This window comes from Gnatocerus cornutus, chromosome 8, assembly GCF_029298725.1.
Source record: "Gnatocerus cornutus isolate USDA-ARS CGAHR chromosome 8, icGnaCorn1.1, whole genome shotgun sequence".
Lineage (NCBI taxonomy): Eukaryota > Metazoa > Arthropoda > Insecta > Coleoptera > Tenebrionidae > Gnatocerus > Gnatocerus cornutus.
This window is the reverse complement of record NC_142240.1, coordinates 12914469-12941340: the sequence shown is the minus strand read 5'-3', so window position 1 is coordinate 12941340 and position 26872 is coordinate 12914469. Positions and strand designations below refer to the sequence as shown.

General features: G+C 37.8%; 4 protein-coding genes across 7 annotated transcripts in view; 1 reads left to right on the top strand and 3 right to left on the bottom strand.

Moving 5' to 3' along the window:
- Positions 1-277: 277 nt before the first annotated feature.
- On the bottom strand, positions 278-1276 carry LOC148169959 (uncharacterized). 2 transcript variants are annotated; one of them, XM_088042662.1, is made up of 4 exons: positions 1163-1276; positions 1035-1117; positions 745-988; positions 278-695 (listed from the first exon to the last, which is right to left on the bottom strand). In XM_088042662.1, exons 1-4 carry the CDS (start codon positions 1274-1276, stop codon positions 420-422), a joined length of 717 nt encoding a protein of 238 aa, XP_087898788.1. In that variant the 3' UTR covers positions 278-419. The 2 variants fall into 2 exon arrangements, with proteins under 2 accessions (XP_087898788.1, XP_087898787.1); XM_088042661.1 differs by having other exon boundaries at positions 1035-1276.
- A 158-nt stretch (positions 1277-1434) lies between these two features.
- On the top strand, positions 1435-2535 carry osi (electron transfer flavoprotein regulatory factor orsai). The gene is made up of 2 exons (XM_088042663.1): positions 1435-1527; positions 2110-2535. The coding sequence occupies exons 1-2, from the start codon at positions 1489-1491 to the stop codon at positions 2311-2313; spliced, it is 243 nt and encodes an 80-aa protein (XP_087898789.1). The 5' UTR covers positions 1435-1488; the 3' UTR covers positions 2314-2535.
- An 876-nt stretch (positions 2536-3411) lies between these two features.
- LOC148169957 (synaptotagmin 1-like) lies at positions 3412-8073 on the bottom strand. Its single transcript, XM_088044243.1, has 12 exons — positions 8059-8073; positions 8011-8014; positions 7855-7955; positions 7065-7218; positions 6897-7019; positions 6612-6850; positions 6370-6564; positions 6143-6319; positions 4066-4183; positions 3885-4018; positions 3603-3837; positions 3412-3556 (listed from the first exon to the last, which is right to left on the bottom strand). Exons 1-11 carry the CDS (start codon positions 8071-8073, stop codon positions 3646-3648), a joined length of 1452 nt encoding a protein of 483 aa, XP_087900369.1. The 3' UTR covers positions 3412-3556; positions 3603-3645.
- A 15030-nt stretch (positions 8074-23103) lies between these two features.
- The window catches only part of LOC148169956 (uncharacterized), a 56510-nt gene continuing 52741 nt past the window's right edge, over positions 23104-26872 (bottom strand). For all 3 annotated transcript variants that reach the window (XM_088043814.1, XM_088043813.1, XM_088043812.1), the window contains exons 2-4: positions 24526-26138; positions 23881-24346; positions 23104-23831 (exon numbers count right to left, since the gene is read on the bottom strand). In XM_088043814.1, the coding sequence (XP_087899940.1) occupies positions 23364-23831; positions 23881-24346; positions 24526-26066 (2475 nt within the window). In that variant the 5' untranslated portion in view covers positions 26067-26138 and the 3' untranslated portion in view covers positions 23104-23363. The remainder of the gene's footprint in view (positions 23832-23880; positions 24347-24525; positions 26139-26872) is intronic.

The window sequence follows — 26872 nt, the reverse complement described above, 5'->3', positions numbered from 1 at the left end:
AATTTAACCTTTAGAAAGATACAGTTCAAATACTTCGATTTGTAAGCAACATTTTCCAGATTTTGCTTAATTTTTTTATAAAATTAAATTAAAAAAACGATTGTTTTTTTTTAAATTGGGCTTCTCTAAAACATTTGTTCTGTTTCTACCTCTTTTATGATGTTGTTACTCAAATGTGGGTGTTATTATAGACCGAGGTGTAGTTAAAATTTTTTTACGTCGACCGAAATTTGTGCTGTTTTCTATTTTACTCCTTAAGCTGCGATAAAAAAACAAATTTCAGACTTGTATATGTTTAATAATAAACTTCCAAAATACAATATCAATATAATTTCAGGTATTAAAATTAGTTAAAAATCCTTTAGGTTCTAAGATTCAAAACAAGAAAAAAACATAAATAAAACAAACACAATAACACCCTAATTCTTTTTAAAGCTACGTAAAATAGGGTAAATATTATCCAACGATTCTTTGATAGCTTCTCGTGATTTGGATCCTGTGAACACGATCTTCCCATTGACAAAAATTAATAAACACAAATGTGGCTTAATCATTCTATAAATGATCCCAGGGAACAGTTCAGGTTCATAACTGCAAAACTGTCCATGCAATAAACTCAAGCTTTCCAATTTAATTGGAAATCTTAAATCACATGTAGCTACAAGGTTCTGTATCTTAAAATTTTCAAATTTGATCTGAAAACAACCTATTTTAGTACTGAAAGTGACAGACATGAGTGCTTACATTAAAGCCTAACTTCTGAATGATCCTTGCAAACTTCTTCGACGCTAACAGAGCATCCTGTTCACTTTTAGCTCCTGTGCAGACGATTTTACCAGTCTGAAAAATAAGCGCCGTGGTGCGGGGCTCCCGTAACCGCATTATTAATCCATGGAATCTTGAAGGGTTGTACTCCGAGTTTCGTGTCCTTGCATTAATGACGGCCAAGTCAAGCTTTGTGTTGAGATCAACGGTAGTAACACAGTTTCTACAATTACAGTTTTTTATTTATAACTACAAAGAAGGAGGCTTACTGGATGGTAATGTTAGTGTGAGGCTCCCCGACTGCAGATCCAGGCGTAGCCACTATCATATTCGATTTGCCAGGAATTTGGGGCTGAAATGAGCACATTAGAAGAGGTTGTAAGGGTTTGGAACTTACAGAAGGAGGAATGGCCGGATTTGCAGACCAGTCCGGGGTCGGAACTGTTGGTGTAAAACGTGCCGGACTGTTCAGCATTGCTCTTAAATGCACGTCTGTTTGTTTCTGCTCCATTTTAATCGAAAAAAGTGTGTTTACTTGACAAACAGCTGCAGTAGTAATTTAGGTTATGTTTTATGTCAGCGAAACAGCAGATAGGGGAATCTAGGGACTTTGTTGTTGCCAACCTAAATTTATCAAACAGGTTAAAGTGCAAAGTTTGTTTTTATACGAGCGCTCGCAGGATTCGTATTTTAAATGGTTTTAAATGACCAAACAATACATAAATGTCGCTAAGAAGTCAAGTAGTTCATCTTTATAAAACCGTAAGTTGCGATTTGCGAAATGAAATGAGAAATGTGTCAGAGTTGGCTAGTTTGTTTTGACAGATGTCACGATCAAGCATGTGATAGTTTGGCGGATGATTTGAATTGTTGTTGAATTTTTGAAGGGGTGCAAATTAATCAATTTATTCAAAAAATTAATAGTGTGATTGCTTTTATCATGCTTTTATATTTGCATACAGAGTTTATCATTTTGTTTATGACCTTGTTTATCAGTTTATGTACTAATTAGTTATTTTTTTGTGGTTTAGTAATCGATTTTTATGACTATTCTTAGCTGTTTTATGAAGCAAGAAATTTATGTCTTCTTTTGTATTTCAGAGCCTTGATTAGTAATATTATTTACGGAAGGAAATTTATGGGCATCAAAAAAATGTAAAAAAAAGTAGGGGGGCTAGGAAAACCGAAAGGAGACATGAACTTCTTGCTTATTAAACAATGAAATATTTTATTGAAGAATTTTTAAAACTAAAAACAAAGATTTAAGCAACATTCAGATTTCAGATGTTAGCATGCAGAGAAGCTTTTTTTGTAAATCTGATTTTATATTTTCTGCATTTTTAGCTGTTACACTTGGGAAAGGATTATCCCTCCGGTTATGATTTTTTCCGCAAGCGTTTACACCGAGCATTCATGAAAAATAAAGATGAAAATGATCCTGAAAAAATAAAAAACATGATTGCTCACGGCCAATTCGTAGTAAAGGAGTTAGAAGCCTTGTACATGCTGAAAAAATACAGAACTTTGAAGCGAAGATACAATTTGTGATGATGGATGAAACACACAAAGTGGTCAACAGGACGAGTGATATGATTTATTTAGTTTTTTTTGTCTACTTAACAAGAGCAAGGTTGCCACATTTTATTAATTTCACAATATAATAATATTATCATACTTATTGTTCTTTAATAACATTGAAAAATCAACTATACAATGTAATAATAATAATGATAATAAAGTGCTATAATGCTATATATCTATATAAGGAAAGCCGTTTACAGATTTTCATTTGTTTAACTAAAACTATGATCACGTACAGTTACATTCCTAAGATATTGCCACTCCATAAAGCTCGTGCAGACTACTGATTTCATCTCCTGATAACAATAAACGAAACGAGATCACTCACTTTTGAACCGATACCAAAAGTCTGTTAAGAACTAGATGTGTGCTGACTTCTTACTAAATAAATAACTTGGGCCCATATAGTGGTGTTTGGGAGGGTACATACATAAAAGGGGCCGTAACATTTTCTCTAATTCTGTTTACATACTTGTTTTTATTTTACACAACATTGTAACATTATTTATAGGTATATACAAGAAAAGAGGAAGAATAATATCATTTTCTCGAGTACAACCAGTCTGATGATATTTTAGTCCTTGGGACAGAACAGCCACATCAGATTAATGTGAAATAAAATTTTGGAACGGATTTCTAGTCTACAACGTTCCAAGTTGGCAATCCTAGCAATGTGCTTGTTTGTGTTGTCGTTGTCATCACTTTTAGATGTTGATTATAGGCAATAAGTACATCATATTGCGAGGATTGCGATTTAAAAGAAAGTTTTGTGCTCCGGTCCTTTAAATGATGCAACGAATTTTCGCAACATTTTCTAAAAGCTATCAATTTTCTATTGTCTGTATGATCTAATAATCTAATACTCATTGGCGATTTTTACGCGTTTGGTTTCAATCAGATGTATTAATCTATGATTTTCAAAGGACTGTTTGGAAGAAGGCGATCTATTTACAGAAACCAGTTATTCGTTGAAGGCAAGCCGAGTAACCTTTGGGAGATCTGTTGTGTTTTTATCAGAGAAGTCAGGTAGTTCTAGCAGGTTACTCCAGAAAGTTACATCTAGTATCATTTCAATTAGTTATTTATAAAATATATGTAATGACATCTATGATGTTACAAATATACACTTATAATAACCGTTTTCTTTTAAATAAGTTAGTAACGCAGATTGTTTTCTCATGCTAGGGAACCAATATCTGTATGAGTAAACCTACAATTAGACATCTAATTTTGGAACCATCGTACCCACTCGTTACCTTATTAATATTAGATAAATCAGCGTTGTAAGCGATTAGCTTCTTAGTCCTTCTTTTCATCTTCTGGGTCTTTAAGAGTATGCCACTGAGCAATCGGCCTACGTGGCGAAGCCAACATGTCAGACCAATGGCGAAGTTCGGTTCCACTAGCATTGTAACCCAGAACGACTTTTCCGATGGGTTCCGAAGTACCAATCCTGTCGTAGTCCACGACGGTGACCACCAAGTTGACTTTCTAAAAGTTACTCGGTAAATTTGTTCCTTCTCCACGGTTTTCCGTACCTGAATTTGTTCAAACGGTACTTCAAAAGTGAACGACTCATTGTAGTAAGGATTCAACGTGCACTTCTTGATGCTAGTCTTCTTCTTCTTCAGCCTCTTTCCGTTCTGTACCAAAGCGATCTTTACGTACGGGTCTAAAAATGTATCGTAAGAATGAGTGGTTGTCGGTAGTGGTGGTTACCAGATAATCCTCCAACGTCCATTTTCTTCAGGTTCTTAGCTTCTAGAATGACCACGGTGAGTTTTCCAGCTGTCGGCACGTATCTTAACGAGAAGCAAATGTCTCCCAACTTGTTTTCCTGTAATATTGGTCGATAGAGTGAACTAAACACGCTTAGGTACAAGCTCAATCACAATATTCATCTGCGATGCCGTCTCGAGGGTTTCATCTACTTGGACTTGGAAGGGACGTCAGTGTGACAACACGACATATAGAGAACATTAAACAGACGGTTCGTAAAAGAAATTGGTTTGTTGTTTACATGCGCAATCAGAGAATAGTGTGGTCAAGCTTGACAGAAGTGTTTAATTCGGGGCTTCGGTCGAAAAATGGACAAGGCTGGGGTGAGGGCGAAGACAAGAAGGGGTTACAACACCTAAAATTGGAACATTTAGCGGTTGTGTGTTTGGCCTAAAAGCGATGGAACCAAAACTGACAGCTATCGGGAAGTGGTCAATGATAGCTGCCTTGTTGGTAGTTCTAAATTTTGCATCGTGTAGGCGAGTTGTGATCTAGAGTCTGCATTTGGTCGATTTTCTAGTGTAGATTCTTCTTCTAAACACCCAGCTCAAACCAGCTTGTCGTTAACTAGATTAACTGACTTGTTAACTAACACAGTACAGGATTGACTAACTAATGAATCAGTTTCTGACTCGGCTAAGTAAAAAGTATGCTAAGAAAAAATGTTTTTAAATGTTTGAAAATAGTTAAGTAAAATACCTTAAGTAGACAGACATCGGGGTCTCCATTAAAAACAGTTAATATTACAAACAGCTAAACAGAGAATTTACGGTAAAAATGTACTGTGCGTTTTAGAACTAACTATGGTGCTGGCATGCGGATATTTTTACACGGCAGACCTAAAATAGTTGAATTTGATTGAACTCGAAAACAACATTAAAACCATTTGATTATCAAAAAAACAGATACCAGCCAGATGCAAATGCCAACAAAAGGGGTCATGCATATGCAGAATTTTAGGAACAAAGGTAAAAGTATGTGGGGCAATCAAAGAGAAAAGTCAAAATTTTTAAATCTACATCACAAATATAACAGACACTTCCACACCGTCACCTCAGAGCATCTCTTGGTGACGGTTTGGAAGCGGCGCAAATATCCTTAACTATACTCTTGTAATTGGTAATATTTCAAAAAACGCTCGTCAGTTTCAATGCAACATATTGAATATAATAAAAAAAGACGAGAACGTCCTTCGTGGTCAGTGTTGGTAAATCGAGAGGACGTCCTCGTTGCAACTTAATATTATACTATAGATGTATAAACTACAAGTGAGTAGCAGAAAGAAGCAAGTACTGAATAAAAAAACGTCATTACGTTGTTAAGTGGACCCGTTTATTCCTTTTGCTTTTTCCTGCAAAGATCGTGTAACAATAGGTGAGAGATCTGATGACGCCTTCGAAGACAAGTAGAGTGTGGTCGGCGTGACCCGATCTCTTCTACCAATGATTAATTATATGATGAAGTATACTTACGTGAACAAATTGATTGTTTGGAAGCATCATGCATATGCGCGGCCGGCACAACCATACACAGCCAAACCAAAGCAGAGCAGAGAAATTTAGGGAAAAGAGAAAAAACAATTTACGTCAATACATGTCCATTGCATTGAGTTGGAGGTTATAGTCTCGATCAACTTTGCTTCCGTCGGCAGATCCTGAGGGTGGCATCGACATATCGACGCTTTGTTTTTTGGCATAAAGTATAAACTAGCAGAGAAATCTCAACATGACAATAACTACTGGCTCCCAAATCTAAAGTTAACCGGTAGATCGTTTAACCTTAGAGACAGTTTTATTGGTACAACCAAGCAATGAAAATCAACCGTTAAATGCGTACCAATACAACCGCGGGATTCGATGCTTAAAAAGTATTGAATGTAGTATTGAAACAGTACAAAAAAGTGCTATAAGTCTTCTGTAACTTGTGCAAGCATCCAATGGTCCGAACTGGGTGTGAAAAATCCGATTGAAGCAAGGACCGGACTATATTACTATAGATAATTTGATTATGATATCACCTGACCGCCTTCTCCTTCCACGCTTTGCAATTCACGCCATTCCTCGATGGTCTGGGCTAAATCAATTTGACAAAGTGGTACTTTGACCTCACCGATTTGATCGTGCTTGGAGAAGCGATCGAAGTCGAAAATTGCAAAAACTAAGGTCTTGTTCATAGCGTCGGCATAAGGCATATTCTGGAACGACCACAGTTATAAAGCACAAATTCTCATTACCATTTGCCAACCTTAAAAACGAACGTCTCATTAAACACCGGATTTAAAGTTTTACGATGGACTTTAGTTTCAAACTTTTTCTTTTTGTCTGGAAGTAAGTAGACTTTTACGTATGGATCAGACGTGCCACCCATGTCAAGGGCGGGTAATTCCTCGGCCTGAATAACTGTGACGGATAAACTGTTTTGATTGAAGTCGTACTCCAGCTGCAACCACTCGACTAAATTCAAACTTCAATAAAGTTTGTTCAAACCTTGTATTGTATTTTTCCAAGTTTTTGAACTTCCGGTTTTTCGCTTTCGTCTGGTTCTTCGGCGTTCTCGGTCAGTTCGTCCATATCTGGTTGTACTTTTTCTTTGTATGATGATCCTAGCAGTTGCACCGACTTTAGATCTACTCCTTTCATCCCTTTCTTTCCATCCTTTGCTCGTCGCTTTCGGAAGCATCTTCGTATGCAGCAGAAGCAGATTCCGAGGATAATCAAGCAAACAGCTAGAAGTTTGAATAAGACCACACCACTCAATTTTAGAAGATTTACCAATGATTATGGAGTACACCATCCATGGCTGCATTCCCGTTTTTTCCACCACTAGATTTACTACTTCTTCGCCCTTTTCTTGTAGACTTGGTCCGGAGGTTGTTGTTTCAGGCTGGTTTGTCGCTATAATACAATACGTAACACCGAACATTGAAATAATTAACTTACTAGCTTCTGTGGTAAGAATTTCCTTGATCTCAGGTGCAGGTGGTATAGCAGGAGCTGCATTTTCAGGTGGTACGGCAGCTGGTGCCGGTGCAGCAGCTGGAGGCGGCACAGCAGCCTGACGCTTGATTAGTTTAAGTAGCGAATGAGACATTTTCTGCAACTAAAATAATTAAAACCAAGGCGTTTCCGAAACGAAGTTTTTAAAATAGAGGACGTGACATTATTTTTGTAAGATCAATAAACCGGTTCATCTAAAGGTGACAACGAATTTATTGTCCTCGGAGGGAGAAAAATCAGTAGACAGAATTTAACTGGGTTAAGTAGGGAGCTGCTGATTTGGAGTCGTAAAAAGTTGTGACAAGAAATTACTTTCGATAAAATCGTTTTCGGTGCTGCTGACGCGCAGTTACTTCGGCACTGCCTTTAGTTCTAAGCTGGAAAGGTTACGATTATTCTAATTGAGGGCTGTGCATTAACAATGGTTTGCGTGGAGAGGATGCGCTATATGTCAATGATTTTATTTGAATTATGATCCTCAATAAACGATAAGCCCCGAATTTAATATCACCATAAAATTATTGTTAACGCCTTCTTTGTTACCATTGCTATTTTTAGATGAAAGCCGAAATTTTGTTCCCAATAAATCGATAGATTTTCCGCAAAATTAACGTCATTGGTTTCACTGAACGAGAAAAAAGGCTTTCACTTGGATGTCAACAGTGAATTCTTAATGCTATTGTTTTACGCTTTATCAAGACTTGAGGTACTGAACAATAACAGAAAGACTTACGTATTCTTGTTTGATAGACCTCAAGAACGGACCCTTTCCACTTTCAAGAACTGTAGAACATTTTGTGAGCACTGCTCTTCTCTGCGGGCAGTATTTTCTGCCTCAACTTGAGGAAAAGACGAGCGCAAGAGTCGGTAAAATGGCTTCCGACAGCACCCTGCTGAAATCGATAGCAGAAGCTTAGTGGCGTACGCAAGTTCGGACTGAAAGCTGGCGCATGGTGCCTGAAACACGATAAGGATAGCGAATGTGGTTCCGAAAGCTGCCGGATTTATTCCGGTCGTAAATTATGTATTAATACATGTGAAATTGGTCACTAGAAACGACGATAATTGTGAACGTTGCGTAGGACGACGCTGACGTCAAACGAGCCGAGCTTCAGTTTTTCCCCCAAGGACGTCAAACTTATTAATCAATGAAAGCTTCAAAGGAGGACGAAGTTTGCTGTAGGCGCGCCAGGACTCTGCCCGGAAATGTAGAAAGTTTTGGTTTTGGCGCGTAGGTGGCGTTTTTATACGATTTTTAATAAGATAAGAACAATGAGAGTTCGGGCTGTTCTATTTTGGGCAATCGCAGCACAACTTTTGACAGGTTTTGTTTTCAGGAGAGATCAAGGATAATTAAAAATTGATTGGAGTTTGCTTGTTTTGTCGAGGAGTGCTTAAGAGGTAGTTTCTTTAGGGTTAAAAGCTTCAATTTATAATCCAAGATTGGGGTGCTTTCGAATTTGCCGCCTGCGGCTACGTCCTTGCAAATCCATCAGATAGATCCTTTATCCTTTTGTGCTTTTTGAAAGGTGTTCTCTCGGTTTATTTTTAGGCCTCTCCAAAACCCTATTAAAGTCTGAATTATAAATGTCTCCATTGATTTCGATATACTTTACCTCTCAAAAGTATTGCAGGCTTAAAATGCTTCTCAGAACTTTCATGGGGCGAGATCTGGTAGCTGAGATGGTTTTCAGTTAGTCGAGCAAGAAAACTAATTTTCATACTTCCGCGATATTTATTAAAATACCACGAAAATCCATAGTACCTAACAAGTCTATTTATGGGGTTCTACATTATTTAGGTAAAGCCACAGAATCCAGTAGAAAAACGTTTTCACTGAATATGAATACTAATTTCGAAAATACATAGTTTGGTTTTAGAGCTCTTTAGAAATTTATTTGTTTCTTCGCCGATTTTTTAGTTGGTTCTGGAGGTTTTATAAATGGTTCCTCTTTAATTGTAATATTTTTGGTCGTGGAATTTTTAGATTTTACGGATTCTTCAAACTTTGAAAATTTGTAGATTTTGAGACAACATAAATATTTAGCGGTTTCAATGGATCTAAAAGATATAAAGCAAGAAGAAATACGAAATTAATAGAATAAAAAAACTGAAATATGTACTAAAGTTGTACAATAATTTGAAAGTCTATTATTAACTATTAAAATATCTGGAGAATGTTGAAAATAAATAGATATAAGGAATTTTAACGTATTTGATCTAAATAAAAAGCATAAAAATCAATAAATAGCAGAATCGAATAAATGAAGAATTTGCGGTATCCGAAGCTTTCAGAGTTGCAAACACACAAAGGCTTGAAAAATGTTGCGCAATAATTGTTTGCATCATTTTATTACGTATTTTCCGCTTTTAGTTAACACATCACGTTTTGTTGTTTCGCTGTTATAAATTCTCGTTGTCGCCGGTTCGTATGATTCCTATTGATATTTATTTAATTGCCGGAAGCGGTCACAAGTTTAGTTTTTCTTAATGTTTCTATTGATAAGAGAAACAACCGCACGCTGCGTTGAATTTGGAAGTCTTATCATTTTCAGAGCAGGATGTGGAGGTGTGTTCGCTTCTTGTCGCGCTCTTTCCCATCTGTCACATTTCCAAACTTAAATATTCAGCGTGTCGGATGTCAAATTATCCCTCCAACCTTTGCTTTAGTTTTCTCAAGTTTGACTTTGTATTTTAATACACTTCATGTGCAGTTATCCGACTTGGGAAATATAGTAATGGTGCACCGGCAAATGTGAATTTTTAGCGGTGAATTGTGTTTTTGTAAGAGGTCATTTGTCGCTGATCCCACCTCTTGTTGCATTCTTGGTTTGGGCACGTAATGGCCACTTTCACGTCTTTGGAACTGAACTGAATTTCGTCGAGGGTCACAAACAATGCCAAAATATCACTTTGTCCGTTCGCATTTTATTGTTTATCGTAGCTTCATTATTTCTTTGTGTAGCTCCGAGTAAATTCTTGAATTGTTTATGGCCTTTTATCACGATTTAGCGACTGATTCTGAAGCTTTATTTCATTAATAATTCAAGACGAATTTCAGTAGAGGTCTTTAATTTTATTTGTTGGTCTAGGTTTTGGCCTCCTTGGATGAAATCCTTTTAGGGTGAACTCCCGTCCGGTTGAAATATTGCACGGACGTGCATTATACAGCGAGTATTGTAGTTGAAAATAATATATTTTGTATTTATCCCGGCGTCTGGTTGTCAACAACAGTGATCATTCATTGTACTGAGACAGTTTTTTTAGCAGCCGTTCGCGACAGAGATATTGTTTGAGAAAAATATGGGGCTTTTAGGGGAAACACAGCTCCCGGCAAAAGCGCTTCGTGTATCAATATCTGTCGTCTTGCATTTCAACGCGTTATCTTGCACCAGCGCATTCTACCGACGATGCATTGGATTCCACGACTAATGAGAGCGAGCTTGAAAAATGGGGCACTCGGGATGCTAATCGAAGAACTATTTTCACGGGGTACGGTGAAATTTTTGCCTTTGTCTAGACGTTACGTTTTAAATAATAAATTTAACTAAAATCTAGGAACAATCCCTGTGATTATAATTATTTGCTTTGTTTTTTCCGGCTCTTATCTATAATTTTGTACACACAAAATACAGTTTAGAACAATTCGGTTTTATGATTGCATGCATAATTAAATGCAGTGTGATTGAAAGACCATATTGAGGCACAAATCGAAATTTATGTAGAGTGCTATCAATTTAGTAAATGAATTCAGAGGTGAATTAGGGTATTGTTTTGATTTTTATCATGATTGAAATTATTCATTTAATATTGAGATTACCATTTTTTTTTTAGATTCCAATTCCTTTATTTGATTATCGTACGTGCAAATACTGCTATCAATAAGTTCAAGGTTTTTAAAAAATTAATACTATCGTTGTAATAAAATTGTAAATGTGAGACGTGCGTGTTTATATTATTATTTTGATTTAATGCAAGACTTAAAAGTATGGAAGTTGACTCATAACTTGCATTTTGTGGAACATTTTTGGCATTCCGTTCTGGTGATTTATTCGCGCTTAATTGTCTTTCTATCACCTTGAAGACCTCTCCACTTTTCCTCTTTGGAATGCAATCAGCGCTAATTGCTTGTACTCGCCGATACGTACTCAATTTATGAATATTTCTTGAGGAGCGTGGGCTGGAATATGAATTTGTTATGGAACCATTATATTTCGTGACAAGTCTTCAGAGTGAAGTAAATGGTAAATTCGTAAACCCCAGAGGAAACATTGGGGTGTAAGTGTGTTAGACACTAATTCCACCCCGAGGGATTCGAGGGATATCCCCAATACGATCACAGTTTAAATCTGAAAATAATTAGTTTGTTGAAGTTTACAAAGATTTGATTTTATCGCGATTTTAATGGTTTTTGCGAGGAGGGATTCATTTCGATTCCGATGATTTATTAGTCCACAGGCAATATAATGCGTGAATGACATGAATTTTAATAATGTCGGTTCCGTGGTCCGATGATACAGTAATTTCACCAAAATCAACAAATGGGAAATATGACTGAGATTTCAAAACACAATTACTACAAAAAATGATGAGAGCTGAGCTGCGGACTAATTATAGAACCACATCATTTAGCCAATTCTCCCTCTTAAGCCTTCCAAAAAAAGTTGCCTTGAAAGAGTCAGTAGCTATATAAACACTTCACTGTTTAAAATTTCAACCTGTGAAAAATCAATTTTCCTTTCAAAGGTCAGACAATGTTGGTGAGTTTCGAGATTGAAAATCCACAACTTTCTATCATCTCTCCTTAGCTCGTGCTTCTTCTTTTTGTTGCAGTTTCTGGAAGTATCCAAGATGAAACAAGTTCTCATAGTTTTGGCTACAACACTGGGAATGTAGTCAGACACGAAAGTCGAAATCCCGACGGGGTTATTACCGGCTTTTATGATTACTTGGATGCAAACGGGATAATCCAACATGTGGAATATATCGCCGATTCAAAGGGATTTCGAGTGCGTGCAACAAACTTGCCTCTTCATGTGGTTAAGAAGACATCCTACAAATCAAATTAGACTAGTTTTATTGTTATTATGGTATTATATCGATGGTAATAAATAATTGCACGATTATAGTTGATGGGAGTTTCGTATTATTAACACAATTTGTGCAAATTATCTTTATTAGCGCAGAATTAATGCGGCAATAGACAAACTCTGCCCAATTAAATTGTATTATTGTAGTAATTCGCAATTAGGTAAAATCTAATGTGGGTGGTATTAAAGGTAAATTGTGATACGTGGAACTAGTATGTTTAGCCGCAATTTAGTTACAACGAAATATACAGCTTGGACGAAATTCGGTGGTAGTCTGTTTCACTCCTTTTCCTTTTTAAAATGGCAAAATTAATTGGATTTTTCATATTTTATGGCTAAAATGCAATTAAATCTTTCAGTCAAACATACATTTGCGGAAAATTGTTTGGTTTAAGCATTATTTGTGTAAATTATTTTTGTAGTATAATATTAATGAGAGGATTTTGAACGATTTATGTGCAAAATTGCAATTTTACAGTTTCAATAATACAAAATTAAGTATTGTTAATATTAATAATAAAACGGCAATGCAATATGCTTGCAATGTTTGAGTTATTTTTAATAAAATAAAACTAGATCTGCACTGTAGTAAAAATTAACCTTTTTCACAAATTTCACATTCTTAAGAGCATTCCGAACCCAAAAATCGAAAGTAGAAAAGGTAATGAAAGCGGGTCGTTAATAGCCCTGTGACCTTTTGCATTTACTATAAATAAAAAAAAAACTGCAACTCCGATCATTTCCAGTCAGCAATCCATCATGAACATGTGCCTTCTCGTAAGTTCATCCAACTTTCCGCATACAATTCCTCAAACTTTAACAATTTCAGGTCGTTTTGTCCGTGATAGCCGTCTCGTCAGCGGCTGTAACTCCCTGGACTGGTCCTATCGCAGACCACACACTTGGCCAACTCGTTCAAGACACACCCGAAGTCGCTGCCGCGAAACGTCTCCATGTTGACACATTTTCCAAAGTCCGCTCTCTGCTCCCTGAACTTCCCGCAGAAGAACAATTCTCAGGAGATGAACACCATGTCCACATTCCCCAAGTTCAACATTTTCCTCATCACGTGACGGCGCAACCACCGACTCAACACTTTCCTCATGATCCTCTGGGAGAGAACAGACCTCAATGGATGGGACCTTTTGCCGATCATAAATTGGGAGAGCAAGTGAGAGAAACTCCTGAAGTTGCTGCCGCGAGGAAACACCACGAAGGTGTTTTTTCACGGGTGAAAGCCGCGTTGCCTGATCTTCCAGAGGATCACGTACAGGAACATGTTCACCAGGTCGTGGTACCGAAAGCTCATTTTGCTCCTCAAGCGGAGGATGCTAATGCTAGAGCTATCATGGAGAGGATTGCACATTTGAGGGCACTTCTTGCTCACAGCACGACGACTCCTTTACCGCTTTCTTTTAATTGGAATGCCCGTCCAGTGGAGACTCCTGAGGTCGCTGCTGCAAGAGCTGAGCATGCGAGGGCCATCGCCGCAGTGTTAGGACACTAATTGTGGAAGTATTTTATTTATTGTAATGTTGAATAAAAAGTGAAATTGTAAGATATTGGTGCTGTTTTGCTTGGTCGTCTTTTAGTTTTATTTCCTTCAGCAAATACCAAATTAGTACTGTTAGGAATTCTGCAATTAAAAGCGACATCAGAGAGGAAAAGCAAGCCTAGCCACAGCGACAATAAAAGTCTAATACCGTTTAATTTATGGAGTTCTTTAAAAGGCATTTTATTTTTATGGTAAAAGGACATTTTATTAGTCATTAAATTAAAAAAAACTTGGCTTCAAATTAAAGAAAAATAAATCCAAACAAAGTAAATCTGGTGTTAAAATCTAGGATTATGTGTTCGAAAACGGCTTATCTGCAGATAAAACTTTCTCCACTAACACGGTTTAACTACCATAAAATTGATTACTAGAGCTTTAAGTAATCTCCACTTGCTTTTCAGCAAATAATGTAATTGCGAATAATGGACATAAATTGAATTCGTATGGAGTCAAGCGGCTCCGATCTATTTGCCTCAAATTTGGTCGCTGTTTCTTTCAGTGTAATTAAAGTTCCAACCCGGTTACACTCCAACAGTTTGAAACTCCGTGAAAACACAGAGCGGCCGAATTGAATTTTTTCCCAGATAAGTTTTGCATCCAACACCTGTTTGGCGTCGGGGTTGTAAGCGGCTTTTGTTAATAGCCCCCAAGGGCTGCACGGAATCCTGCCAAATTTGAATTATTCGTCGTCCCGACGGCGATCGGCAAAAGTGCAAGGATAAGGTAAAATGTTTGTGGAAACGTGAATTATGATGAATTGCTTACAGTTGTTTATCTAAATTTCAAGTTAAAAAGTTTCAAAGTGAACAAGTTTGTTTATGATCAAATTTAAACTTTCGAAACTCATTACTGGCTTACAAGTTATTAACAGTTTTCATTTCCCTAATGGCTTTTATTACTTTGTTTTTAGCATTGACTTTATAAATAATAGATATTATCTTAATGACGTTGTAAAATGTGGAGGAATTGGTACACGGAGAAAAGTGCCCAAAAGCCGCCGGTGCTAAATTAGTTTAATAAATTTTAAGCCGTCTCCTCGAAGCTTTCTACAAGAAAGCACAACACCGATCTAATCGCGAAGCTACTTACTTTTTCAAAAACCGCAGCTTCGTGTCTCCACCCCATCATTTACATTATTCCTCAGCAATCGGTAAACACGAAGTACCCTATCAATAGGCCCAGCCATGCACAAAACAAGCATGTTTGAAAGTGTAAACAACGCTCTTGGGGCCGTTGTAAATTGTTCTAGCCCATTCTGTTTATATAAATCTCATTACAAACCCCGCGATACCATTCACAACTCAAAAATCGCCTAACGATGCCCCATTCACGCTCTGAAAAACTTATTCAGGTACTTTTCAAGCAGTTTCCGACCGGACTTTCTCCAAATTGTTTCCTGCAATCCGAAATTATTAAATGCTCTGCCGCACCGATAAAATCGAGCCTGAGGCGAAGTTTGATTTGGCCAACCACCAATCATCTTAATGGTTCACACACTAGGCAACAATTTTCATTGCAATCAGTTCGAAAGACTTCTTCCAAGGACGCGAAAGTGCTTCCAGATCTCTGTGTCTGATACTTGAAACGGTCATTGTTGGCAAAAATTTTGCTATATTTCCAGTTTTTCGAAAAATTACAGCCGAAGGCTGAAAATAATTGAATTGTATGTTGCTTTATTTAATTTAATTTTATTGATAAATGCGTTCATATAGCAGTGACTAAAACAATAGTTTATGTAGAGTGGTATGTGGTTAAATATTATTAATTAGTTATAAAATAAACAGCACGTTTTTAAAATTATGCTAATAATCGCTTTTGTTTTGACAAGCATTGTATTTCATTCAATATCTGATGAAGAAGATACATCGATTGCAAACTAATTTCATGATTTGAATTAAAATGTTATTATGGATTTTCATAAATGAAGGACTGAAATGTGTAAAAACTCGGCATGTATATTGCCGTTTGTCCAAAAAAATAAAATGCAGAACGTTTCATGAGAGCACCCGTCGTCGTAAATGTGATTCAGTCCGACGCTGTACGGCAGTTATTAGACGAGCTTCGCTAGAAATGCAGTTATTTCGCTCTGTTGAATTTCACGTCGGCGTCGGTGGTTTTTCGACAACAATCCAATTTAATTATTCTTGGAAGAACATGTGGTAAAATTTTCAACGTTTAAAGCAAGAAAATTAAACTAGTCAAGTTTTTCCGCGACTGTCTGCTCAAAAAACTGTAATAATTCTTAGGTTTGCGGCGCTCATGACAGCTAACTTCTAAATTAAAAGCGTCGCGGTAAACGCGCCGCGAAAAGTGGATTATTAAAGCAATGTACTCTCCATTATTTCCGTCATCTTCTTAGAGAAATTTCTGTTATTGGTTTTTAAATAAACACATTAACGGATGGATTATATCGCGAAAATCTTGATGAAAATGTTTCCAAACTGGCTCGCCAAATGCTTTTGACAGCAATCGGCAATGTATCACAGACACCAACCAAAAGACCTGAAAATAATAATATATAGCGCTTGACACATTGTCACGTGTGATTAATTGATGGCTGCTTTTAAAGTCTGCTCCCTTTATATTGCAACAAACCATCTCGAAACAAAACCTTTCGCTGAAATAAAATTTGTCATCTTTCGATCAAAACAATTTTATTTTTATCGAGTTTTCACATCATTACCTGCAAAAATGAGCAAAATGAAATGCTTTCTCACACAAAAGAATTATATCAGTTTTAGTTACCCAAAAACTAAATTATAAAATCGTTGCAAGTGGAGGTTTTTCCGTGTGGCTTTATTTCTGCCAGCACGAACTCATTAATTTGGAATACTTGAAACTAGTTGCGTAAGTCCTGACAGTCTTGTTAAGAAATAGTTGAATCTAACAAAGCCAATTCCCCACATTTCATTCCGTTTCCGTGTTTGCATTGCGTATTTAACGTCCGTGTTATGAAAGTTACATTGCAGACTAGGAATAATTTGAAATAACGTCTTGTTTAAAGTTAGGCTGTCGGGCAAAGATAATTTAATTGTCCGTGATAAAATCAGTATCAGGTACTTGTATTGTTTAGCATAAAATATATCGGCGACATTTGCACGCAAGTTTAAGGCATTAATTGTCACACCTGCGGTGCTATCAATCAAGTGGCCCCTTTTAGAAGTCCCGAACCATGGAAGTCCCATTTGTCTATTTGTATTTGTAATGTGAAAGCTGTTTCGCGTCGAATGGGCCATAAAAGAGGGCGTTTGAGGCGTACGTCGAATGTGGAGTTTTTGCGTGCAGGTTTCCTGCAAATAACGCGCTATTATCAGCGTCGGCGAAACTGTTTGGACAATTCAGGCATTCTTCGAGCCATTATTGTAAACGGGGAACCTGTAAGAGACGAGATAAGAAATACGGAGTGACAGAAATTACAGCAAAGTAGATAACAAAGGAGCGTTTTCAACATAAAATTTCACTTGAACCTTGGTCGCGATCCGCCGCGACGTTTTATGGGTCCTCATATACATAATATAGTCTTCAGGTTTGCTGAGATGCGGCCGTTCTTTATATCGTCTGTTTTGTACACGTTACGCCAGACCATATTTGTAATTATTTTACAGCTAAAGTGACCGCTCACATTAATTGAGGGAAAAAGGCGGGAAAAGTATGGACCCTTACTCGATAAAAATCGATTTACTGAGGTGAAAAGGACCATTGGCTGTCATCAAAGAATATAAAGATCGAATAAGGCCGGGATTCGTGTAATAAAATGTTCTTATTGTTAGAAAAGGGAGATACTGTTGTAAATTTGTGTGCAGCTTTACGCCGACATGAAATGTTACATAAAAGTAGGGTATCCTCGAATTTGTATGTGGAAAGCTACGTCTTTCAAGTTCTGTTGGAACATGATGAATTTTGTTCATTAAGAAAATTAGATGGAGCGGAGTTTCTCACACAAATTAGACAAAAATAATACATTTGTGCCCTCAAAGACGGTTAATTAGACGTTTCTCAACGCCCATGAAAAAAAATCAGAACAACACAAAATGGTGGAGGCGCCGGGCCAACCATTTTAAAAATTAATATTAGATAAAGTAGTAATTTCTTTTACATTCTTGGCGTAATTAATAGCAAAGCAGTACATTGTGTAATAAAGAATACAGTATAAAACCTCACAATTGAAGTTTAACTACTCCTCTATTATGCTTGGTAATATAAATTTTCTCGTATTTTTATGTCATAAACGTCGAAGCTCGTAGAATATTAAAAATTTATCGTTTTATTCTTTCTGACTGTATCTTACATCTTTTGATAGACTATAAAATGACGAGATGTTTTTGCCTCGTCGTTTTAAAGTCTTAATACTTAAAATTTGTTTAACTATCGCTACATCTATCGCAGTGGCAAAATTTCTATTTTTTCGACCTGCGTGAGACACGCTGCAATAGTTGTTCTCTCACGAACACATTTCCGTATTTCTTATCTTCAGACTAAAACTTAATCACAAGTAATAATATTCCAGATGCATTGACAGGCGTTTACACAAAGCAGTTAGATTGTTTTGTGTGAAAATGTCACCAGAAGCACGCTTAACGGAAGAGTGGAGTCGCGAAGTAGAAATTGGGCACATAGAGGTACAATGGTTGGAGTTTCCAAGAAATGAATGCACTAATTATGGCGCTCTTAAGCTGAAACACTGCACCAACGATGTTGCAATTGCGTCTTGATAAGGATTATGGGGGTGTTTTTGGTTCTAACAAATTTCTTGACTAAATTTGCATAAATGCTTGGGAAGCTGGAATTACTCAGAGTTACGTTAACCAAACGGTCTGGTCTGTTGCAGCGGAGAATGTGCAACAAAGTTTACGAAAATATGATAAATTTCCCGGTAATAATGTGCATTGTAGTGATAGCATTGCAGTGAATTTTTTCATAATCGAACAGCCGTCACTCCCAGGTTGTTTAATTAGCAATTCATCAGTTTGGCGCGAGCGTGCGTTCCAAAATCAGAATTCTATTAAAAATGAAATTAAGGATTGCATGTAACAGCGTCCGCACAACCTCACTCGATGAATAATATAAATAGCTTTTTTAAAATTCGCCTTTTATGTGTTTGTTTATACGTCAACCGTCCGTAAAACTGTAAAAATGTAAAACGTTTTGCGGCCAGACGCGCGATGAAAGCAATTAAGTGCCAGTTTATAGGGCGCGATTACGCCCTTTTATTAATCTAAAACGGTGGAATTGCGAATGGGAACCCATACGAGTTCCTGCGGGATATCAAAACTGGCAAATTTTTCGATCACTCTTAAGCAAAGCGGGGGAAAGTTATGAATCGAGAGACGCCGCGAGGAAAATTGAAATTCTTCCGAGGCTTAACAGGGGATCTATAAGTTATACATTTTGACTCGGTAAAATTGGTTGAGAGACTTTAATGGAATTCATGCGTTCTGTGATGATCGATGATTTTGCCATAATCACTTTTCGAGCTGACATCGGCTTAATTATACCCGCTGTGACCGCGTTTATCAGGGTATTAACGATTTGCTTTTTGCAATTTTCTATTTTCCAGGAAACATGGGTTATTTGTAGATTGCACAAATCGGATCGCCACGCAATAAAACCGCCGATATTCAAACAGATTTTTGAGTTTGCTATTCATATAATTTATTGCCATGAATTTGGATTACCACCAATACGGGAAAATTAATTAAAATTTTCGTGTGCCTTTATAATATGATTTTTTTAATTTTACTTTGGTTTGTTGCTTTGGTTTGATAGGAACCGCCAAGTTTCCTTAGAACAAATATTTAAATTCATTGTTTTCCCAGCTGAACATCAAATTCAGCAGTTAATTCGCTGAATTTCTAGCGATTCGCCCACATCTATTTTTCGTCTAATTACGGTCAGATTTATCGAGGAACTCAACCGAAAACCCCGTCAAATTACCATTAACATTTTGTACTGTTGTACAACACTCCATATTATATCCCATAAATTAGTTGAATATTATTTGGAGCAGGAATAAAATCAAACCGAAATTAATAGTTACATACCGCCAATGCAATAATATTTATAGGCAATTATTTTAATTCATAGACGAGCGTAGCCATCATTTCCTTTGACAATTGGATCGATACAAACCGCATCAGTCATACGGACATACGTTTCCGGGGAAAAGTGCAGCGATTTGTTAATCGGTCGAATAATCCGGAACTTATTAGTTTGGAAAATGTCTTTGAGGCAGGGAGGTTGAGAGGCCGTGGCACAACTGTTGCTCGTTCACAGATGGAAATCTGCGTCTTTGCCGAATCTCTTTCCGAATACGTTGCATATAAGCGGAATGGCGCAAAAACGACCTTCTCTTTGGTGCGGAATATAAAGTCGACATGAGAAATTGGAAACCGTCGCTTGGCGGAGAAAGTTTTCTTTTTTAACATGAAATTTATATACAGAGGGATGGAAATTAAAGCGATTAGCGATTTTCCAGAGACTGCGCATTTTAATAAAATATTGCACGAGCTGTGAAGCCGCCCCAGTTCGGGAGTCATAAAAATAATGATAATGATATTCCTGCTTAGATTGGTTTATTGATTAAAAAGCTGTAACACACCTGATCTCACTAATTTTTGCCGTAAAATCTTCTATTGAAAGTTGATTATATTCGATGATATAGCGTTTAGAGGCCGATAGACAAGGCGCTATAAAAACGTGATGGGGTTGGTGTAATATTTCGGGGTGAGAGTTTTATCAAACGCCCGTAACAAATAGTCCATGTCTTGGGTATTGATTGCGGAGGAACCGACCTGAGAAGTTCTCAGTCGAATTCGAGAGCACCGTTCGTTCCCTGCCGATTTTAAAACTTTTGCCCTAACCATGTTTTACATTTCGATAAACTCGGTATCGACAATTGAACCATAAAAAAGGTATAATATGCTTAAAGAAACAGAAAAGAAGAAATTCGTCATTGAAGCAGAAGTTCTCCTTCGAAAGTTTTAATATTAATCTGATCCAGGCGTGGCTTTTAAACTAATAAATTTAAAGTCGTGTTTAGAGGATCGAATGAGCGAATGGAAATTCCGAAGGAACTAACAAGCCTCTATTACATTTTTGTAACGAAGCGTCGGCCGACAATACAAACTCAATATAAAATCTCAGAAATGATCGGTGAATTTCTTTTCCTCAACCTGAAAATGAACTTGGAAATTTCAATTGGGATGAATAATTTAATCTTGAACTCTTTTGAAATCCGCAGACAAAAACCTTCGCCTTGAATACTTTTCATTTCTTATAAATCGAATGAGACTGCTCTATTTTCGATTTAGGGAGACATATATCATAGCGAGATTCTGGCGGAATGAAAGCAGCCGGGATTTTTCTTCCTATCATTCATTCCACTTATAAAAATCCAACAATATAAATGGTAATGAGAGCTCATTGAATTTTTCTCTTTTAGACACCCCACCAGTAATAAATTTTTATATTCACTTCACCAAGTTGATTGAAATTATGCGGCACATTATCGGAATTAAAATTTCCAGGATCTAATTCGTGTCAAAATAATTGGATTCCGGTAGCAAAAATCTACAAGCTTAAATCCCGGAGCTTCACCGATCTGATCGTGATATGCATTGTAAGAACTAATAATTTAGTCCTGCAAGTTCAGCAGCATGTAGAGCCATAAAATTGAAGCTTTCTTTAAGCTCTGTCTGCGGTTAAGATGATTTAATGTCGTCTCGATTCACAACAAATCCTCTTTTTGAAACGAGTTGAACTTGAAAGTTTAATTCGTTTTTTTAATTTTAAAATAAAAATAACGCCAGTACAGATATAAGTTTAGCGGAATTTTGTGGTCGTGCAGACCTTTTCCCACAATCAGATAATGAGAGAATACTGGGGTTAACTCTTTTTGTGAGTTGAGTTTATGTGGCATGCGATATGGAGGATGTAAATCACTTTTGCAGTGCGTGCTGCCTACTAAAATTTAAATGTGCTTTGTGTATTTTCATAACAGCTTTGGTATAAGAGGCAACACAATGGCACAAGAATGGTTCCGGAAAAATATATCTCTCAGGTTAAAAATCAAATTTCATTTTAATTCGCGGTCGCTCTGGACTTTCAAGTGCAGTAAATAAGATTTCGCGCCAGGCAGGAGGGCGTTCAAAATATTTAATTTACGGCTGAAGTAATTTCCTCTCCTCTAATTACCAAGATTAAAGAACCACCTATCACATTTTGTTTTTTTAATTGATGCGAGCAGAAATTTATTGGAAGTTTTAATTTAAAAAAATCTCCCGAAGCTTTAGGAGTGTCTTTTAATAAAAAATTTCGTTCTCATTTACCTACGGAAAAAATCCATATCGAACATTTAGACGGGTCAAAACAGCAGAGTTAGAGGGTATTATATGAACATCGCGGATGCGAGATGAGTCCTTCGGGACACATTAGAGACGAGAGTCCTGCTGGAGTTCTCCTATAACGTTCCGCAGGGCTCAAAGTGGGACAGGACTGCTGTTGCGGCTTTCTATCCACATCCTGAATCCTGAAGTATTAATTTCTGGAGCGCCGCCCTAATTGAAAAATGGGATACACTAAAAGAGAAAGTTCCCGAATCGAAGCTGTTTTATGGTTAGCCAGGTCTTGATAAATACCACGCATTTGTTTAAATAATTTATGAGGTGCGAAGGATGTCTGGAATCTTTAAAGGATCTGACAATGCTTGATGGCTACAGGTTATGGCGGAATTACTATTCAATAAAGAACTGTTTGATTTGTGAGTGGAAATAAATTTAACTCTTCTTCGGAAATTTTTTGGATCAATTTTGTTTTAGTTGTTTTTAAGTTGGAGTTTACTTTGGAACTTCTTAACTTTCCAAGTCAAGTTGTGTGTTCTTTTGAACCCCTAAATTTGGGGTTACATTTAAAAACATAATTTATGGTTAACGGTAATGCACAGGTGATATATTTCCCATTACTTCGCATACGATTACATTGGGTAGATCTGTAGATTAGCGTGCACTTTTAATTTCGAGTAGATCGATTGCGTTGTAACCCCAGATTGCAATTTTTCGTTGGGATTTTTATGATGCCCATGAATAAAATTGCGTCGTAAACATGAAATGCCCATAATTTAAATTTTGTTGTTATATTTTTCCTGTCAGAGGAATGCTTTTGTAATTAAAGCAGTGCATGGAATATGAATGTGACGTTTTAATTCAGTTTACATGTTGTGTAGATGTAGATTAAGTGCTCATGTACATTTATTTTTTGGGTTTTGTTTGTAAAAATGCTCCCCTGATAAATAGAATGTATTTATTTAAATAATTTACAAACTTATAAAGGATATGTGTAATGTTACAATGGAACGTATTCGTATGATATGAAAAACCCATCAAGTCGATAAATAAAGATCTACTTTGATAATATCACAAATGTAGCTAAAACTATCAACATTTAACAAACAAATGATACGTAACAATTATTACAGATATGTACAGTTATACACAGTATTAAAAATTCAGAAGTCTTGTCAAATCTGTAAAATTCCGCGCCACTTTCGCCAATTGCCGTGTTAATTATCACTGTGACACAGGTTTTTTCGAGTCGGTAAATTCAATTATTGAACACTCCGCTGTTGTTGGTGAAAGTTTTGGGAGAGGGCGAAGTTTTAGCGAGCAAATACTTGGTGAGTTCGCTCTCAAAATTGCGAAAATCAATCGAGTCTTCGAGTGACTGGTTTGAATTGGGCGACACCGGATTGTTCCTCAAGACGTCGTCGTTTGACGTCGATGGGGTCACACTCGGCGCCACTGGTGACCCAGCTTGCATGTGGTCTTGGCGCAAGTTATCGCAAGTTTCTTTCATTTTAGTTAGTTGTTTCTGGAGAGTTCTGTACTCTTCGAGAAATTTCTCCAGTTGTGCCGCATGGTAATCGTAAGTATTTGCATTCGGCGTGATGGAAGTTGGAGACTCCCTCTTGAACACGACGCGACTTTCCAGCCCCGAAACGTCGAGCAGCGGCGTCGAGGTCATGTCTTCTTCTCTTGTTAGATTTAAGTAGCTATTCGACATTTTGTTTACCTGTGAAAAAATTGACACTAAGCCCGGAAAAAGCTCACACTGCTCTTACCCTGTTTTTGTTTAAGTTGGCAGCCACCGGATACTTGGCGCAGTCGGACAGTCTTCGGAGACTCGACTCTTGACTTCCACAGCTGCTCTCGCCGCCGCTGCTTCCGTAGCGACTTTCTGGGAGCAAAGGTGATTGACTGTCGCTGCTTTTATAACGCGAGCTTTGGATCAGTGCCCTTTTTCTCGGTAAAGTGCAAAACAATTCTGTTATATCGGTCACGCTGCCGCCCTCGCTATTCGCCTTGTTCCCAAACTTGTACGAAGAATTCTCAATCAAATCCGGATATTTCTTGTCACCATCGTCCTCCATCAAGCTTGACAGCTCGCTGTTGTACGTTGTCGCGTAGCCTCCAGATATTTGCCTACGAAGGAGATGAGGGGCCACGGGCTGGCTTAAAGATGTCGACGGTTGTTCGTATCCACTATATGTACCAGACATCGAACTGAACCCCTTCCGGATATCGTCTCTAGAAGAAAATTGCTCAACTAAACGGAAAATCAAAATAAAAGAAAATGTTATACATTGGGGATACTCAAATATTTACTATCCGGAAATCGTTCAAAAACTCACTTAAGCAATTTTCATCGTTGACAGTTTTGAAGCATTTCCAGAATAGTCCACATTTAAAACCGCGTCGTATCTCACCTGGCCTCTTGTATCGTCCTTCGCGGTATGTGCAGATCATCGGGATCCAAAAGATGTTCCGGCGAATTCCACCTCTTTTCAATAGTGCTTTCTGTCCAAATCTTCTTCGCCACATCAACACTCACTTCTTCTTCCTCTTCGCCTTCTTCGTTATCGGCAATAGGTACAACTCTGTATTCACCGTTTTTCTTCGTCGCGACAACCGCAATTTCCGCGGGAACGGGTCCTGCGTTCGAATTCCCCGCCACTTTATGGTTCATTTCAATTTTTTCGTAATTGTCTTCTCGTCGGCACTCTCGAGTTCGCCATGTAAGCATCTGCTTCTTCCGCACTGAATATATACACAACGCAATTAAACACGAAGCTAACACTAGGGCAATACCTGTGATGACACTTGCCACGAGAATTTTGTTGTTAAACACAATCTCTGGAGGTTTCCTTATCACTGCTAAAGTTACACTAGCCTCGGCCCGTCCGGCTTTGTTTTCGGCGGCGCAAACGTACACTCCCGCGTCTTGGAGGTCTGCACTGAAAATTGTTAAGTCACTGGAGTTGTTTTGAAGGTGTACCATGTAGAGCTTTTTGCCGTTGGAGTACGACGATCCGGTTAAATTAGCTATGACTTTGTTTTTTAATAACCATCGGACTGAGGGTTCTGGGATTCCCGCGATTCTACAGGTCATGGTGACGTTCTTGCCTTCGACGCCTTTAGTTTTGCTTTCGTAGGCGAAGATTTCGGGGATGCAAGCGAATTCGTCGAGGTCTAACTTGTCCCAAGTTTTTGAGCGCAGGCGTTTCGGATTCTGGCAAATTGGAGGAATTCCAAAAGGGACGTTTTTGCGCAACATCCACTCTCGAAGAGGTCTAAGCGGACAGGAACAATTCCAAGGGTTTGCGTCTAATTCGAGGCCGTGTAAATTGTTTAAAAACGTAAAAGAAGACGACATCACTTCTGTGAGTTTATTGTGATCTAATTTAAGCCATTCTAGCTCTGTTAGACCATGGAAGGCCCGAGGTTCAATCGAAGCGATGAGACATTCTGACAGTTCTAACCGAACAAGTCGAGGAACATTGATGAAAGCGTCGTTGAGTATTCTTCGTATAGGATTATCGTTAAGTTTCAGTTCTCTCAACTCTGGGATAGAATCAAACGTGTGCGAAGGGACAGTAGAAAGAGAGTTATGGCTTAAGTCTAACTCCACCAGATTGATTAGTTTACGGAAAGCGTAGCGCTCCAAGTTCTTCAGGCGACAATGAGAGATGTAGACTTTTTGTAAGTTGAGCAGACCAGCTTTGCTAAAGTCGTCGTTTTTAAGAGTAACGAGACTGTTCTTGGAAAGATCGAGAATTTGCGTGCCTGCGTCGAGATGAAGTGGCACTGTTGAAAGATTAGCGTTGGGACAAGCAACGGACTCTTTGCCACTCTTCCACTTGCATTCGCACAGACGAGGGCAGTCCGCCACTATCATTTGCGTGCAGAAGCCGATGATGATGGCCAAGTGGAGGTTGAACGATGGCATTATGGGATGCGGGGGGATCATCGCACGGGCTGCGGCTCTTCGCTGTCTTCTTCTTCAGTTTCCATTGCGGATATCGAGTGGCCAGCTGAACACCTGCGAACAATATTGTTTTGATAAATATTTGTTCAGTGTTTTAAGTTGAGATTGTGGCAAAAATGGGAAGTTTAATGATATTAAAACCGCATTACTCCAAGTTCCTGGTCGTGACATGAGCGCAAAACCGCCTTTGAACACACACAGAATGCATTAAACATGACATACTCCTGCATTACGGAACGGTTTGTTGGATGCAAAATAATATCCGAAATAATAGCGTTATGACAAACTTCAGAAGCCGGTTTCAGTCAAAGGGTCTTTCACCGTGAATTCATCGTCTTTCGAAGGGTCGTAACTCTCGTTTCCGCCGCTCTAATTACGAGATTTTTAATTGAATCCGACACATTTTAATGAATATTTAGAACACTAGAAATGTAAATATTCGCGCCCTGTTGGAACCGTAAGAAAGTTAGCATGTAAGCCGGCGCCGAGATTAAACAAACAGTGAAAGGACGTAAAAGGACGCTCGGTTGGTTAACCAGGCCAGGCCGCACTGCAATTTCCTGTGAGACTTGAAAGCTAAAGTGCTTTTGCTTCCTATTACGGTCAAAGAAATTACAAAAAAGAACGGTGATAAGATGTATAAAGATGCTTCAGTTATGATAAAATACGATATCATTACCTCACCTCCTCGTCTTCGCGCCAGCAACTGCCCAACTCTCGTATTAATTTCAAAGCTGCAGCGTTTATTTCTAATTCAATTACACCCTCTCGAGGGCGAGCCCACAATA

Coding starts and splice junctions, on each gene's coding strand:
- LOC148169957 (XM_088044243.1), bottom strand. Junction 7,020..7,064: donor AATTCTTACCACAGAAGCTA/GTAAGTTAATTA, acceptor ATTGTATTATAG/CGACAAACCAGCCTGAAACA. Junction 6,851..6,896: donor GGTGTACTCCATAATCATTG/GTAAATCTTCTA, acceptor TCAAACTTCTAG/CTGTTTGCTTGATTATCCTC.
- osi (XM_088042663.1), top strand. CDS start 1,489: ATGTCGCTAAGAAGTCAAGTAGTTCATCTTTATAAAACC. Junction 1,528..2,109: donor TAGTTCATCTTTATAAAACC/GTAAGTTGCGAT, acceptor CTGCATTTTTAG/CTGTTACACTTGGGAAAGGA.
- LOC148169959 (XM_088042661.1), bottom strand. CDS start 1,276: ATGGAGCAGAAACAAACAGACGTGCATTTAAGAGCAATGCTGAACAGT. Junction 989..1,034: donor CACACTAACATTACCATCCA/GTAAGCCTCCTT, acceptor CTGTAATTGTAG/AAACTGTGTTACTACCGTTG. Junction 696..744: donor TTCAGAAGTTAGGCTTTAAT/GTAAGCACTCAT, acceptor GGTTGTTTTCAG/ATCAAATTTGAAAATTTTAA.